Raw genomic sequence first — 18,883 nt, 5'->3', positions numbered from 1 at the left:
TCTCATGCCCAGAAGCCTCTAGGCCAGGTAAAGGGCCCTGAGCCAGGCCACCTATGGTGTTCCAAGGCCATCCCCTCCTCTCAGTGGCCCTCACTGGTCCCTCAGCCTTCTTGTCATCCTGTGTCCATGCCTCAAAGCTGCACCAGGCCTTTTCCCTACCCCTACAGGGTGTGACCTCACTGTCTCAGCCCCATGTCATGAGCCTTGAGAAAGGGTAGAGCCTGTCTGTCCCATCCAGCCGTGTGGCCTCTGCCTTCCAGCTTTCATCCTTCCTCCTGGACCAGAAACAGGAGAACCCTGGGGACATGCAGGCCAGCCTGTCCTGTTCCACCCCTGTATGTGGGCCCCCAGGTTTGAGACCTTAGCTCTGGCTGGTTGTCCCACTGGGTACTGCGCCCACACCCAGGCATGCTAAGGCTCTGAGTCCTACTTAAGGCCTCCCTGCTTCCCTGGGGCCCCACTGCCCTGCCCTGCCTCCCCACCCCACCCCTACCCCGGCCAACCCATCTGGGCCATGCTGGCTTCAGCTTCTTGAACCACTATGTGACCTCCTTGTCCTGTCTATGAACCTTCAGTCAACCCCCTGTGATACTTCACCTTCTTAGTCTGCCCTCCGGTCACCTCCCTAGTCTGCTCTGCACCTTCCTAACCCAGCTTCCCTTCTGGGCCTCCTCCCCGGGTGCTTTCTTGTGGGTTCATGGAGGGCCCTCTCACTACGACACCCTTGCCTGGGTCTTACTTATCCTCTTCAAGCTCATCTCCTTCTGGAAAAGTCACCAGTGGGCTGGAGCCCCCTCCTGTCAAGTGCTGGCAAGTGCCTCCAAGGTGGAGCCTGGGGCTTCATCCCCTTGTTCCCTGATCACCTCGGGCAGGTGAAGCACACAGTGGGTGCCCAGGTATGGCATGACTTGGGCAAGACCCAACAGTGGCAGCGCTTAGCCTCTGTCTGTGGTCAGCTCTGGGCTGGGGATTGAGCTTAGAGTTCTGAGAAAACACTGTGAGTCCCCTTTGCACCTGTCATGGGAACATAACCCCAAATAAGAGAAAGCTCAGGGGTTCAGTTCCACACCAGGGTTCACCTGCTGCTGCTGGGCCCGGAGCTGGAAAGCTCCTGAGCCAACGCTGTGGGCCTGGGTGTGCCCTGGGGAGCAGAATGGAGGGGTGGGTCCCCAGCCCAGCCTTCCTTCTACTTCCGGATGCCTCAGAGGGCTTTGTGCTGGGCCCTGCCCTGTTCTGATCTGTGTGTTCTTAGAAGGGTGTGGCCCAGAGTTTGTCCCTGGCAGCTGCAGCCTGCCCAGGGCTGACCCTCCAGTTCCACCTCACTCACTCTGAGTTCTCCCCACCCAGGCTGGGCCTGGTCTGACCAAGAGTCCTGTACACAGACCTCTAGTCACGGGAGTCAGGACAGCAGTTTCTCCAGACGGGAATGGCCATGAGGGGTGTGGGGGAGGAGTGGGATTGTGGGGAAGGAGGGCTGTGCTTTAAGTCACTCTCTTGCCCCTTCCGACCTGGAGGGTCCAACTGCTTATTAGCTGGGCTCTCCTGCAATCCAGACTTGCCCCTGCTCTTCCTCAAGGCTCAACCAGCCAGAGCTGTCAAGTGGCATCAGTGATGGCTAAGGGCTGAGCCCACAGACAAGACGAATAGTTCCTGAGCACTGGGACGTGAGCCGGGGCCTGGAGGGATCCAGATGCAGGTGAATTACAGGGACTGGTTCCAGGAACATCAGTCCTTGGTGGGGACAGGTGGCAGCCAGAGGCCAGGACTTCAGAGGAGACAGGGTATGGGGGAGGGAGTGGGCAAGAACTCCCTGGAGAGGGTGGGACAGTGGCCTGGCCTTGCAGGATGCGCTGGGCAGGAGACATCAAGGGAAGGTGCTGAGGGGCTGCCTCTGGTCACTAGAGTCACTGCCTCTGGTCACTGCCATGGTCACTAGAGTCCCCATACCTCCAAGAAGTCTTCACTGTGTTCAGGCCCCACTGGGCTGATGGGAGACCGCTTTTGTGGCCCCTGAAAGGGTGCTGTGGAGGTGGCATCTGGTAGGTGGCTAAGACAAGATTACCTGAGGCAGGAAGAAAACTGTTTTCAGCCTGGGCCACACTTTGTTCCAGATATGGACAGTTACCCATGTTATTTCATTTCCTGTCCAAATGACTCTGCAAAGCATGTACACCTCATTTTGTAGATGAGGACCAGAGACAAGGGGGCACAGCTAGTAAGGGGTGAGGTTAATCTGGAATCCACCATCGCACCATGCCTTGTCTATGAGAGGGGTTAGATGGGCGAGGCCGGGAGCGCTCCCTCTTTACTGATCTACCATGTGCAGAAGCCAATCTGGAACGTGAACGAGGTGTGAGCAGCACTGCCCTCATGGGTGTAGCCTCTGCAAGCTCTGTCCTGCCAGTGTCCCCCTGTGTGGTGCAGAGGGACTTTCCTGTCCTGTGGCCTCCATCCCCTCTGCTCTTCAGTGAGCATCCTGACTTGCAGCTGTTCTGTCCCCAGGGTTGGCAGCAGGTCTGTGCTGTAAGCACTGTGAACAGGGTCCACACACAGTCTGCCTGGGCAGCAGGGGTGTTACCTAATTTGGCAGGTGGCCTGGGAGGGTGGGGGACCAGCCAGGGAAGAAATTTGACCCAAGCCTGTGCCCTGAGGTGCTGGGACAAGCAGCTCAACCCTGGGTGGAGAAAGAGAGTGCAGAAATGAGGTTTGCAGAACAGGCATTGTTGGAGCAGCAGTGAAAGTGCCCTGGGCAGAGAGGCATTGCCTGGGCTTCCAGCCTCATCTGTGCCACAAACAGGTTGTGTGACCTGTGCAGGTGGCGCCTCCACTCTGGGCCTCAGTTTCCTCATCAATAAAATAAGTCCTCTACAACTGGATACATTCTCTAGTGTGATGGAAGTGGGAGGTGTGGTGGCAGAGACTTGGGGGACAGAAGCTGGGGAGCAGGAGCGGAGGAGGGGAAAACCTCCCCCACCAACTGCCAGGCTTTGCAACTCTGCTGCCCCCTTGTGGTGGCAAAGAGAAAGAGAAACTTTTCCCTGGGGAACAGGGACCATTCCTAGTCTTCCTTCCCTCTGCTCCCAGGGAACTTCTCCCCTGCAGTGGGAAGGGGGCACTTTGGGGGCCTTTACCACGCACCAACTCCTTCAGAGCTATGCGAATTCCAGGTTTACAGAGAGGCAGTCACAGCCTATGCATAGGATACCCACAGCTATGCACCGGGCAGCAAGGTGTATTCATTCATGCCTTCATTTTGCAAGCGCTGATGGAGGGTCTGTAGTATGCAGGGGCACTGTGCCTGCCCCTGGGGATGCAGAGGCACATGGTACATACTTTGTACCCACAAAGTACCTCTGTCCAATGGGAGAGCAGACTGGGAAGCCACAGAATCTGGAGAGGTGGAAGACGGTGGGGGCTGGTCACAGGTGTGATATCTTGTGTGAATAACACTGGGGAAGCACATGGCCAGCGCCTGGTGGTCCCTCTCTGACTGCTGGTTTGTCCTGGGCATGTAGGCCTCCAGCCGGATGGGCCAGGAAGCCTTTGCCCCTAGGTTAGGGGAGTCTCTTCTGGCTGGCTCTTCCAGAAGAGCTGGATCAGTCTCCCTAGGGACAGCTGGATTTCTACCTGTGCCTTTGCTCTCCTCCTTGTCCCCATAGCCTCCTCTACCTACCCTCCTCCTCCCCAGACCTGGTCTGGGGGCCTAGGTTCCAGGGAGAGTGGAGAGCCACCTGGGGAGTGGCTCCCAGGGTGGAGAGTCTCCCTGCAGGGCCAGTGCTCTGCGGGCCTGACAATGCCGACAACATAGTGTGGGGCAGGCAGAGGGGAGCGTGAGGCTTCTGGAAGCTTCTGAAGCCTTCTGAGGCTGGGATGGGACACAGAGAGGGAGAAGAAGGCGGAAGAGGGAGAGTGTGTCTAAGAGAGGCCCACAAAGAGGAACCTGGTGTGTCACTGTTGCTGGGAAGTGTGACTCAGTGGGGACATCCGGCAGGAAGGGAAAAGCGTGCGCAGTGGCATTTGCAAGCAGCATGGGAACTCGCAGAGATGGGATGTGGGGCCAGCCATGCTGAGGGAAGGCCTGGACAGGAAAGGGGCTGAGCGTGGTAATCACGGGAGAGAGGGGAGGAAAGGGCAGTCCCAGAGGGGTGGAGGCTGGACCTCTCTCTGCCTGGCTGGTCTGGGAGGAGTGGGAAGGCAGTGGGGCTTTCTGCTCTGGAGACAGAGGGGATGAGTTGTGGTGTGGGGTTAGGGAACCTGGGGCCAGGTCCATCAGGGGTGTGGGGAATGCAGGCACCTCTGATCCTCACCTCAGGGCCTGGATGCAGAGCCTTGGAAGTATCGAAACAGACTCAGGCACTCCTAATACAGAGAGCTCCTAATACCCCTCCTCTCAGCACCCTAAACCTCAGGTCCCAGAGTCTCTAGGGAGGGACTGCCAGGAAGTCTGGGCTCCAGAGAGGGAGGCCAGCCTCTCCTTATGTGGAAGATTTGAGTAGAAGCTTTTCTGAAAAGGGCTACCTCTTTTATCAGAGTCAGAGAGGTGTGCAGCCTGCTATAGACCTAGGCTGTATGGTGTAGCCTGTTGCTCCTAGGCATGTCCCTGCACTGAATACCGCAGGCTGTTGTAACACAATGGGAAGTATTTTTGTATCTAAGCATACCTAAAAATAGAAAAGGTACAGTAAATATATGGTATAAAAAATTTAAAAATTGTACACCTTCTAGAGCACTTACCCTGTATGGAGCTTGCAGGACTAAAAGTCGCTCTGGGTGAGTCAGTGAGTAAGTGTGAAGGTCTGGGACAACACTGTAGACTTTATAAACACTGTACTCAGTACTTGGGCTACACTAAGTTTATAAAACAATATTTTTCTTTCTTCAGTAATAAATTCATCTTAGTTTACTGTAACTTTTTTACTTTATAAACTTTTTAGGATGGCTGTGGTGGCTCATGCCTGTAATCCTGTCACTTTGGGAGGCTGAGGTGGGAAGATTGCTCGAGCCCAGGAGTTCAAGGTTACGGTGAGCTGTGATTGTGTCACTGAACACCAGCCTGAACTAAAGAGCAAGACCCGGTCTCAAAGAATAAAAAATAAAAAAATTTTAAATTTTTAAAATCTTTTTTATTCTTTCTTAATAACACTTAGCTTAAAACACAAACACATGGTACGGCTGTACAAAAATGTCTTCTTTCTTTATTTACTTGTTCTATATGCTTTTTGCTATTTAAAACTTTTTTTTTTTTTAGCTTTTTCTGTTAAAAACGAAGACACAAAGACACCCATTAGCCTAGGCCTACACAGGGTCAGGATCATCAATGTCACTGTCTTCTTGTCCCTCTGGAAGATCTTCAGGGGGCAATAACATTCATGAAACTGTCATTTTCTATGACAACAGTGCCTTCTGGAATATCTCCTGAAAGACCTTCCTGAACCTGTTTTACAGCTAACCTTTTTTTTTTTTAATAAGTAGAAGAAATAATGATAAAAAACATAGTAAACACATAAACCAGTACCATAGTTGTTTGTTGTCATGATCAAGTGCTATGTACTGTATGTAATTGTGCGTGTTGTACTTTTATCTGACCGGCAGCACAGTAGGTCTGTGTACACCAGGGTCACCCCAAACATGTGAGTAATGTGTTTGCACGACAACTTTATGAAGGCTACAACATCACTGGGCAATAGGAATTTTTCAGCCCTATTTTCATCTTCCGGGACCACTGTTGGAGACACAGGCTGTCATTGACGGAAACGTCATTATTTGGCACATGACTGTACGGAGAAGACAATGTCCGACCTAAAGAAATGAATGGCTAATGGTGTTATTTCAGAATGTGGTAGTATTTGGTGACCTAGGGGAGCTTTTTGATCCCTTGGAATACTCAGACCGGTGCTGGCGGGAGAGCAGCAGGAGAGGGAGGCACATTTGAGGTGGGGCCCACAGACCAAGCAGCCTGATGGGCTGGGCTGTGTCCCCTAGGCCTTTTTCTACTAGTGGGAGGGATGGCGGCCTACAGGCAGGCCCAGGCAGGGGTCCTGCTGGGGCGCGGGACCTCAGGTGAAGGCAGGTCCGGGCAGCCAGGCCTCCTGCGTAGGCTGGAACCACCAGGGAGAAGTCCCTGCCGGCCCGTCTGGGGACCCTGGGGCAGGGCAGGGAGAGGTGCTGGGCAGGACCAGCTGGCTGCCAGTGCCCTGGTCCTCGCCCTCTGAGAGTGGAAGGGTGGGGGTGGCGGACGCAGCGTTCCTGGCTGGGAGCCCAGAGGAGTCTTTTGTAATCACAACATGATCTCGTGTGCTGAGCAGCGAAGCCGAAGCCGGCAGGGAGAGGCCGGCAGAGGCCTGGCTCCGGTGGCTCCAGCTTCCCTCTCGCTCTGGTTCCCCCAGGGGCTGCTCTGGAATTCTCTCGGTGCCCGCTGTTGCCATGCACTCGGCTGTGAGTGGCACTTCGCTTCTGGAGGGGGCTTTCTTGGGACTGGGCGGGGGCTGGGATACTGGGTAACCACATTCTGGGGGCAGCTGGGGACAGCTGGGCCTGGGAGGAAGAGGGCTGGGACTAGGCGGGTGGAGGGCTGGGCAGGGACACTGGCTACATCAGAGACCCTGAAGCCAGACGGGAGGACCCCGGGATCTTGATACAGAGACTCGGCTTGCCTGGGTTGGCCCCCTGGCTGGGGCTGCAGAGGGAGCTGGCTCGCTCCTGCCCCGACTGCCAGCAGCTCACGGCCTGGAGAGGCCGGGCCTGAGGGAGCAGCTCTTTCCTGCAGGCTGGGCACAGGCGTGCAGAGTGGGGTCGGGGCCTGAGAGCCCAGGACAGAGCCAGGGCCTCCTTTTTTTCTGTGATCCTGGATCTAGAAGCCAAACAGCTCCCTACCTCGACCTCCCAAATCCCCTGGCAGCTTCCCAGTCACAGCAGGTTCCACTGCCAGAGCCATTTATAACTCCCATTCCAGGATCTGCTCGCAGAAGCTCCCTGGAGAGCAGGGGGGAGGGGCAGCCCTCTGCTGGGAGCTGTGGCTCTGGGTTTTAGGCCCTGACCCGAGTCCCCGAGGAGGCAGAGACAGGCAGACAGGCCTTGCTAGAATGGGGGCTTGGGGCCTTCTCTGGTCTATCTCCCTGAGTGACCCCCTTCCTTCCTGTGACCACAGCTGTGGGTCTGGGGGCTGTTCCTTGTGTGGTAAGAATAAGGTAGGGTGGGCAAACGTGAAATCTGGGGAACTGGTAAGGGGGGTGGGCCCAGCAGTCAGGAGCTTGGGTTCCCTGCCTTCTGCAGGGGCCTCACAGAGCTGAGCCCCCAATGAGCAGGCAGGAGGAGAAGGATGCAGAGCTGGACCGGAGAATAGTTGCCCTGCGCAAGAAGAACCAGGCCTTGCTACGCAGGTACCAGGTGAGTAGGCTGTGACGGGGGCCGGGAGGACCGACCTTGCTGCCACTCCCTGCCGACCAGCACAAGCCTGCATGGTGGTCTCTCCCTGCGGACTCAGGTCTGGCTCTGGGCCTGGGGCCAGGCTTAGGGTGGGCACGGCCCCTCTCAGGGGCTTGGTCGGGGTCCAAGGACTTGTGCCTCTGCCCCCTGGTGTCCCACTGGTGTCTCTCCGTGTAGGCCTGTCAGCGTCTGTGTCTCTGTGCACCTGGGGGGCCGTGGCCTGTGCTGACCCCGGGTCCTCCCACAGGAGATCCAGGAAGACCGTCGGCAGGCGGAGCAGGGGAGCATGGCTGTGACCACGCCGGGGCTCCTCCGACCTGATGGCCTCACTGTCACCATCAGCCAGGTTCCTGGTGTAAGCCTCACTCTGGGACATAGGGCGGGTGGCAAGGAGTTGGGGGCCCAGCCCGTGTCAGGGGAGGACAGTTGTCCCTACTCCTTTTCTCCCAGTTGCCGTTCTGGGATGCATGCCCAGGTCCCAACCTTCTGCAGCCAGGCCACTGCTGTCCCCCACCAAAGGCCACATGTGAAAAGCACCCCCAGTGGAAGCCTCCTAATACCCGTTACTAGTCCCACAGCCCTGCCCCTATGCCCCAAAGCACAGAGTGCTCCTAAAAGCCCTGCAGGATGTAGGGACAGAGCAGTTGGGAGTGAATGCTGGGGATAGTGTCTGAGGGACAAAGCCTCATTGTCTGAGTGCTCTGGACTTCCCAGCTCAGAGATGACGGGCCACTGTGGCATCTTAGGCCCTGGGCCCTGGATAACCTAAGGCTATTGGCATGTGAACTCCTCGTGGGAGTCAGCTCCTCCGTGGGCATTCCAGGGAGGGCTGGGCTGGAACCCAGGCCTGGGGAACCACCCAATGGACCCAGCACCCAAGTCCTGCCCAGTGCTGCCCGTGTGGCCTGAGGGTCTTCATTCTGCAGGGGAAGCGGGTGGTCAGCAGGAACTGGACAAGGGGCACCCTCGGACCTCAAGTGGCTAATGAGATGCTTGAGCACGAGGACACAGAGGACTGCAGGGGTACTTTCTGCATGGGGCAGCGGGTGGAGCTGGCTGTGACCATGGAAAACAAAGCTGAGGTGAGCAGGGTGGGTGGGGAAGCACGGACACCGCCCCGCCTTCCCTGGCTCTGCCTTGCCGCCCATCTTCACCTTGCCCAGGCCAAGCGGATCGTAAGTGAAAAGCCCAGCAAAGCAAGGAACCAGGGCACAGATGGGTCACCTGGAGGGCATGGGGGCCGAAGCCCACCAGCACCAGTGGCCGTCAGCTCGGATTCTGCATGGAAGGTACATCTTCAAGAGTGGACAGGGACTTGAATGTGGGTGTCCCCATTTGGGGGAGGCAGAGAAGCTGAGTCAGATATGTCCCTCGTCTTCAAGGGCATGGCGGAGGCAGCACCTGCAAGAATTCCCATCCCTCCTTCCTTTCTCTGGCCAGTCTCCACTTTGGGTGGGCCTCGCAGGGAGAAACAGTGGAAGCTAGACATGGGATCCATCCCCTAACCCAGCTAGCCCCACAGGCGGCAGGGGAGCAGGGGAGAGGGCAGGAGGGTAGGGGACTGGCCGTGTGCCAGGTGTGACCTCTAGGTGGCAGCAGACCCTAGTCCTTGCTCTTGCTCACAGCCCCGGCTGCCCCTCCCACTCCAGGCCTGTCTACACACCCCTGCAGCAACCCTGTAGGTGGGTGCATTTGCTATCCCCATTTTACAGATGAGGAAATGATACACAGAGAGCTACTTGCCCAAAACATACAGCTGACGAGTGGATGGAAACCATGCCCACGGCAAACATAGCGAGTTAGAGAGGGAACAGACAGATGGGGATGTGGAAACCTTGAGCGAGGAAGGGCTTAATGGAATCTCCAGACCTCTGCTCCAAGCCTCTTTCTGCTTCTGCCCCGTGGTGCTGAGTGTCTTCTCCTTGCAGGGTGCTCGGGAGCCCCGGAGACAGCCAGTGGGGGAGCCCCCAGAGGCGGGCTGGGACTATGCCCAGTGGAAGCAGGAGCGGGAGCAGATCGACCTGGCCCGCCTCGCCCGGCACAGAGATGCACAGGGTGACTGGCGCCGCCCGTGGGACCTGGACAAGGCCAAGCCCACGTGGGTGGCAGGGCTGGGCGGCTGGCTGGGCTGACATGCTTGTGGTACTGGGGTAGGGCAAACTGTGGGTGCTGCTTGGAGGACCGGTGGGACCCTCCCCAGGATGGAGAGGACCTTGCCTGGGCCCTCTGGTCAGGCCCTGAGCTCGGGGCCCTATGGGAGGACTGGGTGCCCATCTTTCTTGGAACCATCATCTTCCTGCTGCTCTTAAGTCTGGGGCTGGGGTTGGGGGAGGTGGTGTCAGGGCAGAGCCTCTGTCCTCCTTGCTACCAGCAGCCTGACTCCCGCCTCTGTCCACACAGGCTCCAGGACTGCAGCAAGCCTGGGGAGGAGGGCCCGGCCAGGGTGGGCAGCAGACGGGGTGAGCTGACACCCACTTCATTCCTCCCTCCTCGGATTTTTTCACCCCTTACCCGCCCTCCTTGTCCTCTCTTTTCTCTGTCTCTTCATTTCCTACTTCTTTTCAGAGCTGAAAGGGCACGTCCCTCACTGTCAGAGGTGGGCACGAAGACCTCCCCTTCTGCCTTCTGAGCCACAGTACCTGCTTGGGTTCTGACCCCGGAGGAGGCTCAGTGGTGGCCCACCCTGAGGTCCTCTCAAGTGCTGGTCTCTGGCTGGTGAAGTCCTAGTGGCCCTGCCCCTGGCCTGCTGAAGGAACAGCTCTGTGGATTTCTGGTCCCCCAATTTTACACATAGGAAGCTCAGGCCCCAAGAGGGTGGTTAAGTCACCTGGCCAGAGTGTGGCAAAGCAAACACAGGAACCCCCAGCCCAGGGCTCTTTTAGTGGGGCAGAACGCTTATGATTGGGCTGAGGACTGACAGCTTCCTGGTGCTGGAAGAACCTGTGTCCTTGCCTGGGATCCTTTGCCACCCCACCCTGTCGCCATTTCGTTTGCTCCCCTTAGGTCCCAGGAGCCACCGGAAGCTACAGCCCCCACCATTGCCCCCTGATGGGAAAGGTGAGTTGGTGGGGGATGAGCAGGGGCCGGACAGCGGGCGTGGGGGCTGCTGCTATGGCCCTCTTCTCTCCTGGATTTGTGGACCATCTCTTGCAGGTCGAGGTGGGCAGTCTGGCAGACCCTCGGCGGCATCAGCCACAGGCAGCAAAGCCCGAGGGAAGGAGAGGCTGACTGGCAGGGCCCGAAGGTAACAGGTGGCAGGGGACAAAATCAAGGCAGGCATCTGAGTGTCCCAATTTCCTGGACTGGCACAGGTCTAGGTACCTGCTCTGTCCCCAGGGCCGCTGCCTCTTGGCTCACTGCTGCCTGGCAGTAGGTTAATGGGCTGCTGGGAGAGGCCATTGGCAGAGGCAGCAGCAGCAAGAGCCTGGTGCCCAGGGAGGCCAGCGGTAATTACAGGAGCTCCCTTCCCCCGGGAAGCAGGTGTGCCTTTCCCAGGCAGCGCAGGCAGGAACACGCCTGGAGTCCCCACAGAATTCGAGGTGCTGTAGACTTGGCCATAAACAGCAGCTGGGGACCCAGGATGGGGCCAGGTGGGTGGCATTTAGAGGAAATGGCTAGATTTGGGGGGAAGGGCTAGGCTGGGAGGGAAGCATCCTGGAGCCTTATTGATCCCACCCTGAGACCCTTGGGCATGGCTTCTCCCTGGGAGAAGGCCTTCAGGCCTATGTCCCTGGAGACATAGGCCACCGGGGCTGTGGAGGGGTGACATGAAGTGGGGTGGAGGTAAGCATAGGGGCTGCCATGTGCTGTGTTTCTACAGGTGGGACATGAAGGAAGACAAAGAGGAGCTGGAGAGTCAGGAGGTGGGTACCCGGGCACAGGATGGGGCGGGCTGGGGACACGAGCCCTGAATTCACCAGCCAGCTGGGCCACTCTCTTGTTTCAGGGAAACCAAAGCACCAGACAGACTGCCAGTGAGGAGGAACATGCACAGAGGCAGAACGGGGTGGAGCTGGGCAGACCAGGGAGCACCCCAGCAACCAGCCCGGCTCTGGAACCCCAAGAGGGGCCAAAAGGGGAGTCAGGCGATCACACGGCCATCTCCACCCCTGGCTCCCCGCAGGAGACTGATATGACTCCCCTTGACCTCTCCCTGAGAAGGGCCAGCAGCCCTGGGCCTGCGGAGAGCACAGAGAGCACGTGTGTGCTGAGTCCAAGGCCTGGGCCCCAGGAGAGGCCTGTGTCCCAGCCAGATGGCTCCGAGCAGTCCCTGGGGTGGAACGACCACCAGGCTGAGCTGCAAGTCCAGACTTGCTCCGAGCCACAGAGAGGAGCGGGGCCCCTAGAGCCCAGAGAAGACAGGTCTGGCAAGGCTGGGGCCCAGCAGGGCCTGCAACAGAGAAGCAGGCCCCCCAGAGGAACCAGCCAAAGGGCGAGAGGCACAGGAAGTGTGAGGAGCAGGACGGGGGGTCCTGGCCCTGCAGGAAGATGCTGAGCAAAGCCCCTGGGAGCTGGGGAGCCAGGTGGGGAGAGGAAATGGAAGAACTCAGTCTTCGATGTGATGGGCATCTGGTTGCTGGTGGCTTGTGCCAGCTGGAATAAGCGGTGTGGCAAACTCTTCTTCAAGGCGACCTTGTGAGGGCAAGGAGCTGCCTTCTCCCTGCACGTCACGTGCTCGTCCCTGTGCACATGTGTGTTTTCACGTGTAGGCATAGCCCTGGTGTGTTCCCCCGCTGGCACCTGGTGAATGAGGCTGCTGAGCCCTGACCTGGGCCTATTGCTGCCTTCTCTGCCATGGCGAGAGACCAAGGCTTGGTCGCCCTCAGCATCTGGCTCTCCTGGCTTTCTGGCATCCTCCAGGGCCTGGCCTCGTTTTCTAGCTGCCAAATCCTTGGGTCCAGGCAGCCTCCACAGCTGGCATGGCCAGCCCAGGCCTGGGCCCTTTCCCATGGCCCTGCTTGTACCCAAGTGACTCAGTCCCAGACTCACAAGACGGTTGAACCCGTTGAACTGGGTGGGGGAATCTGCCAGCTTCCTGCCTCTCCTGAAGAGGAGGCTGAGGCCCAGAGAAAAGCTGGCAGGGACTGGGCTGGGAATAGACAAGTAGAGCTCAGGTATTCTCTGTGAAAAGGAAGGTCTCTGGAAAGGCCTCTCTGAAATCGGGGGGAACCTCCTCACCCTACAGCAGGGTGGGAGCTCACGGCCAGGCCTTCTCCCCCACACCCAGGCCAGACATTATGGGCACCATGAATGGAGGCAGGGGCCTGGCCCTGCAGCCCAGGGTCACTTCCTGCCCTTTTCTACTTCCTCTTTCCCCCACTGCCTGCACCAGGGCCATGCAAAAGCAAGGACTCAGACAGGGACTCAAGAGATGGAGAAACAGTGGCATGACATCAGGACTTGTCTTTCCTACTTAGTCTCCATTCCGGCCCCTCCCCTGAGGCCCACGTCTGGTGAATTATCCAGACTCCGCACAAGCTGTGGCTTCCTCTCAATTCAACAAACATTTCCTGAGCACCCACTACCAGTAATCCAGCCCGTAGGCGATGGTGGCTTTGCCAGCAAGAGGGAGGGAAGAAACCCAGTCATCCGGCAGATCTAGGCTGAACAGTGGGAGCTGTTCTCCGCTGTAGGTGCGGGGCAGAGCTTGGGGCAGGATGGTGGTAGGAGCCCAGAGGAACCATTCCACTGCTGCTCTTGTTATCCTGTCCTCTGCCCCAAGCCCTTGCCCGGGTCTCACCATGTGGTCCCTTCTGCTCTCCTTCTCTCTGGTCCTGCCATGGCTGTCCCTCTCTGAGAGGGTCATGGGCTTCATGTGCTCTAGTGAGAGTCCAGATCCAATCCAGGACTTCTGCACTGTTCAGTGATAAGCCTAAAGCTTGGGGTCCCAGCTCGGGCTTCCTCACTGTCTCTCAGCTCCATCCTCCACCCCTCTACTGGGGAGGCTGAGGAGGGTATTTATTTCTCCAGCAGATCAGACTGTTTAGAGAAGAACGTCTCCCACTTTAGTATGAAGAGTTATGCAGATTCTAATCCAGTCGGTCTGGGGGCTGCTGGTTCCTGGACTATATTCTTGCATAGTGAGGGTTTGGACTTCAATGTATGGAGGGCTGGAGACAAAGACAGATTCTAGACTCCAAGGTGTGCTGCTGGCTGTGTAGGGGCTGAGGGGAGTGCTTCCCCTGCCAGGTGGTGGAGGCAGGAGTTGGGTGGGAAGCTGAGGGTCCTGGGGAAGAAGCTTTAGAGGGCAGTGAGAGAGCTGGTCAGGAATGGGATGCGGTGAAGGGCATGGAAGAGGTTGGTGTGAGGTTGATTGATCAGAGATATTTTGGAAAGGCTTGGAAACATTCCTATGTATGTGAGACATGCATAGGCTATGGATGAAGACTCCAAGCTCAAGTTTGTCTCTTGCCTTCCAGTCACAAGTATACATCTTTGGAGCATGGCACAGGCCCATGAATTCCAAAGGATGGGGCCAGTATAGAGTGGGTTCCGGCGGAGCCCTTGAATTCAGGTGTCTCCAGAAATGATTGGGATCAAGAATTTGAGTTCTGGCTGGGTGTGGTGGCTCATGCCTGTAATCCTAGCACTTTGGGAGGCTGAGGCGGGAGGATTGCTTGAGCTCAGGAGTTTGAGATCAGTCTGGGCAACACAGGGAGACCCTGTCTCTACAAAAAAAATTTTTAAAAATTAGCTGGGAGTGGTGGTACACCCCCATAGTCCTAGCAACTTGGGAGGGTGAGGTGGGAGGATCACTCCCAGGAATTCAAAGTTGCAGTGAGCTATAATTGTGCCACTGCATTCCAGTCTGGGCAACAGAGTGAAACCTTGTCTCTGGAAGAAAAAAAAAAAGAATTTGAATTCTAAGATTCATAATGTACAATCTGCTCCCAAACCTCCAATGGTGCCAACTGTACAGCTATGCCTTCATTAGAGGGTATATGCCAGGGCACGTTTGACCCTGGGGTGAGGATGTAGGAATCAGGTAGCCCTGCTTCAGCCCGCACAGCAGGACTAAGCAGGAGAGAAAGCTGGGCAGAAGGGCTATGGCAATATAGGACTTCTCTCTGTGGGGTGACACTCAGGATGATAGGAGGAGGGATGTCACCAAAGTTACTAGGGGTTGGAGAGAACGGCGACTGGCCCAAGATGGCTTCACTGTAGTAACGCTGAGCTTTTCTCATAAAAGGAGAGCTCTTTAAGGGGAGCAATAGCTATGCTGGTGACCCCTAGCTATCTGTCCAGATTGTGGCCACCCCTCCTGCTCTAGGATGGAACCAGCTAGGGGGCAGGGGGGAAGTGTTGTTAGACACCCCTCCACAGGCCTTGGAGTCATGGAAAGCTAGTTGTATTTCTTCCTGGCTCCTTCAATAAAAGGCCTGGCCGGGAGCCTTCCTCTTGGATGCCCCTCTCCTCTCTGACCAATAGACAAGACTACTCTTCAAAGATGGCAGGCCTGAATCAATCACAGCTATCAGGAGCCCAGGCCGAGGGCTGGAGGAACTGAGAAAGGAGGGCACACAGAGTAGGAAGGAGCCAGGAGGGAGATGATAGCTTTCCCGAGGCCTTGAAGCAAGGAGGGTGGAACAGGCCGAGGCCTCTCTGTCGCTGCAGGCCCATCTCTGACAGATGGCAGAAAGGAAATACAGTAGACCAGACTGCATGAAAGACATGTGTTTTGGTGACAGGCAGCATGGTCAAAAGGAAGAAGCACAGGCCTTGGAATCTGACTGACTGAATCCAAACCCTAAGTCTGCCATCTGTCAGCTGGGTGACCTTGATCAATTTTAACCTCTAAAAGTCTCAGTCTCCCTACCTGCAAAATGAGGCTAGTAATACCTACTTTGAAGGGTTTCTGAGAAAATCGAAGACAAGAGTATGCACACAATGCACAGTAGACTCTCTGTTCACAGTGGCCTGTCACACAGAAGGCACTCGATAAATACTTGCTGAATAAATAAAGTAGCTATTGGTTTGACCTCTGTCCACTTTGTTTTCTATCTTTTTCTTCACCTTCTCTTCTAGCCTCATCTTCACTGGGTGTCAGTGCACTCCCAGGGAAGCAGGGATGGTTTGTAAAGTTTATCCAGCCCTCCTAGACAGGTGGCTTCTTTTAAACCCTGGGGTGGTCTAGTGGAGTTAAGAGCTTCACAAAGTGCCCCTGCTTTTACAGGGAGTGGTCTTTGTCCTCACCCACTGGCTCTAGCTCATTTCCCCCTGGACACTGGCTCTCACAGCTCAGAGTGGGTCCTCTTTTATTCTGTTTACATCAGTAGCAATCTCACAAACTCACACAATGGTTTTTGCTTCTTCATTTTCCCCAGAAACGAACCGCTTTGCAGTTTGCTCCATGCCTCCCAGGGTTACATTCTGTCACCCAAAGGAGCAGCATGATTGCATTTTGTTACAGTCAAGGGACAGTTGGGGATCCTTGGAAGCAGGGGATCCCCAGCTATCAAACAAGGCACAAGTTTGGAAGGTTTGACCACCGGCCAACTCCAGCCCCAACACTAGCTGCAGGGACAGGAATTCCAGGAAAAGATAGCACTAGCCCCCAAAAGAACAAAGGAAACGGCGAAAATCCCCACACAGCTGTATCTTCTTATTTTGGGACTAAATCAAGGGGGAGAGGGGGCAAAGGAATAGGAGAAACTAAAGACACCATTTCACTTGTCTCTTGAGTCATTTATCAGTGTCCACAGACCCCACAAACATCTCCTCCTGAGCAAGGGTTATCAGGGCTTATGAGGAAGGGCTGACAGAGGCTGACCACAATCCCACAGAGGGGAGAAGTCAAGGTTGGGAAAGGAATGAGAGGAGACAGCGGAAAGCATGGGCTAAGGCTGTTTTCTCTCAACAAGTCTGCTGGGCCTACGTCACAGCCTCTCATTAAGCATCCACTCAACACCGGGGAAGTGAAATAGCACAGACCTGGCACCAGAAAGAACAAATGTGGCACCCACTGCTCCTTTTAAGGACTGGCTGGAGAAGCAGCAGGCCTCAGGGCAGGAGGTGAGGCAAACACATCAGTACCTTGGGGGGCAGAGGGGGGTGCTCTTGCAGCCTGCCTCCTTCTTAACAAGCTCTCCAGGGCAAGTTCTCTGGCAACTGTCAAAAATAATGGACAATGTAGGATTTTTACAGACACTGCAGACATAGTGTTTCCTCTTCCCACAGCTGAGCAGCTGGCTTCAACCAAGAAAAAGGGTTAAAAGTCACCTTGATAACCATGTGTCAAAACAGAACTATCTGAACGCCAAGTTACTGAATCAGAAGGCAAGGCTGGGCCAATGGTTCTCAAACTTTAGTGTGCATCAGAATCACCTGGAAGGCTGGTTAAAACAGACTGCTGGGCTCCACCTGCTGAATCTCTCACTCAGTTGGCCTGGGATGGGCCAACTAAGGGTGTCATTGTTTTAGAAAATTCCCAGGTGATGCTGATGCTGTTGATCTAGGCACCGGCATAATATTTACTACCCACCCCTTCACATTTCTTTCTTTCCACGCATCAGTTTTTCCCCAAAGGGACAGACGTTACCTTGAAAATATATTACTTCACGTGTACACACTATACGTGTATTCCCAATATCTCAAAGCCCTTTCACATCTATGACCTCCATTTGCTCTCATGAATTCCCATCTGGTTAGGAGAAAAGAGAGAGGTCAAAGGCCTTGACTAATGCCATTGTCGAGTCCCCAGGTCTCCTGTCTTCCAGGGCAGGGGTCTTTCCCAAGAACACTCTGCCTCCCCACCCAGGTCCCCGAGATGCTGTGAGCTGCCTACAGCTGAGAGACTGGCTGCTGGGATTCGGCACTGCCCAGCCCACCAGTGGGGAGCTGAGGGGGCAGGTGGGCCTCCAGGACACAATTTGGGGAGACCTCAACTAGCGACCCATAACACTGAGGTAGCAGAGAAAGGTATACGTATTTGAAAGGAAATTCTTGGTAATCAACACAATTGCCATTTTGGACAGTTAGTTTGGGGATTTTAGAGGCTCACTTGGCACATTGTACACACTGAATAAATAGTTCTTGAATTAATGGCAGTGACTTGTGGAAAATATTCCTAACACTATTCGTTAGAATCCCATTGCTATTTAACTAATAAGCTATTGCAAAAACAGATGACTAAAGTTAAGAGAACAGAAGACTCTTGCGGGCATGACTGTCAATTCCCTGACGGCAAGAACTGTGTGGTCATTTTCCAGTCTGTTAGCAGTAGCTTAACCAATGTTTCTAGAATTAAATGGGGCCCAGAGAAGCTGACTTTGCCTGAGTGCTCCCTCCTGGCCAGGTGGCTCACATGCAAGGTGTATCACTGGGACCCATGGCTGTTTCTGCACTTGGGATGAAAAGCCTGGTAGACCTGTGTGTGTGGAAAAGAGAAGTTGTTTTTTTTCCCCCCTAATTAGCTACCAGAGGGAACATGAAGCATAACAGGCTTTCTGGCAGAAGCAAACCACAGGCTGCGTCAGCAAGTGAAACAGATGTGACCGAAAAACTTTTGACAGCAGGTATTTTTATAGCCAAGATTAGGCCGTCCCGCTGGAACAGAGGAGACAATGAATGGGTCACGTCCGTTAAGCACCACATGGAAGACAGCTGCTGGCTTCTGGCACCTGGAAAGAACAGGAAGGCCAAGCCTGAGTCCCTCAACTTGGAAATGTAGAAACTGAGGCCACAGAGGTGAGAGCAGCTATGATTTGCAGGGGTTCACTTTAGCAACCCACCGCCTTGAACCAGATTATGGGCTGCGGATGTGGGTAGCAAGTGCATTATGACAGGGACACCACAATGACAGTAAGGCCAAGCCCACCCGACACAGTGATCAACCAGGCGATGAACCAACACTGAGCAGGTACTGAGTTAGTTAGCACTGGTCATGAGAAATGAGCAAAGCCACTACTGTCCCTCCCTCCACCAAGGGACACTGGGAGAAAAAAAAAGCACAACTGTGGCCTTTTGTTACTGAATTGCAATTCCAGAAATACCTCCACTCTCTGTAGACAGAAAAGGGAGGACGATTATTACCCTTTTAAATAGCAGTGGTAGCCCTAAAGCTTGTGACCTGACCTTTCAGTTCTCTTTAAAGAAACGTGTAGAAACATGTAGTTGCTCTGCAGTCAGCATTTCAAAACAGGATATAAATACTCAACTAAAGAACACGCTTATCTTAGAATTCCCCGGTGAAAACTGATAAACAAGGTAGACAGAAAAGCTTCTAAAACTGGGGTCTCATACCATGTAGAAATTTAGAGCTGTTAGGAAGAGAAATATTTCTTATGCTCAAAACTTCAGAGAGACACTTCTGTGCACCTCAACACCAACGGGGGAAAGAAAAGATAGCCCCACAAACTCAGTCTAAAAGGGCTCCCTGGCCACCCCACACTCCAAAATGTCACTTTCAAAGAGGATAACTCTTCCTTCAAATCTGGGCTGCAGAGGAATAAATATACAT

At 55.1% G+C, this 18,883-nt stretch overlaps 1 protein-coding gene across 2 annotated transcripts; it reads left to right on the top strand.

Annotated features, from left to right (window-relative positions):
- The first annotated feature begins 6,295 nt into the window (after positions 1–6,295).
- CCDC9B (coiled-coil domain containing 9B) lies at positions 6,296–18,883 on the top strand. 2 transcript variants are annotated; one of them, XM_012766407.3, is made up of 11 exons: positions 6,397–6,435; positions 7,273–7,386; positions 7,673–7,780; positions 8,352–8,507; positions 8,589–8,714; positions 9,354–9,523; positions 9,826–9,884; positions 10,429–10,482; positions 10,579–10,669; positions 11,246–11,288; positions 11,372–18,883. In XM_012766407.3, exons 1-11 carry the CDS (start codon positions 6,424–6,426, stop codon positions 11,918–11,920), a joined length of 1,482 nt encoding a protein of 493 aa, XP_012621861.3. In that variant the 5' UTR covers positions 6,397–6,423; the 3' UTR covers positions 11,921–18,883. The 2 variants fall into 2 exon arrangements, with proteins under 2 accessions (XP_075860359.1, XP_012621861.3); XM_076004244.1 differs by having other exon boundaries at positions 6,296–6,435; positions 8,352–8,714.

Source organism: Microcebus murinus, chromosome 6 (genome assembly GCF_040939455.1).
Source record: "Microcebus murinus isolate Inina chromosome 6, M.murinus_Inina_mat1.0, whole genome shotgun sequence".
In the NCBI taxonomy this organism is placed as follows: Eukaryota; Metazoa; Chordata; class Mammalia; order Primates; family Cheirogaleidae; genus Microcebus; species Microcebus murinus.
The sequence above is the reverse complement of the archived record's forward strand: the minus strand, read 5'-3'. Positions and strand labels throughout refer to the sequence as shown.

Bases quoted from the DNA above. Each gene is read 5' to 3' on its own strand.
- CCDC9B (XM_076004244.1), top strand. The intron at 7,781-8,351 runs GTAAGCCTCACT...TTCATTCTGCAG, and splicing joins CCATCAGCCAGGTTCCTGGT to GGGAAGCGGGTGGTCAGCAG. The intron at 10,483-10,578 runs GTGAGTTGGTGG...CATCTCTTGCAG, and splicing joins ATTGCCCCCTGATGGGAAAG to GTCGAGGTGGGCAGTCTGGC.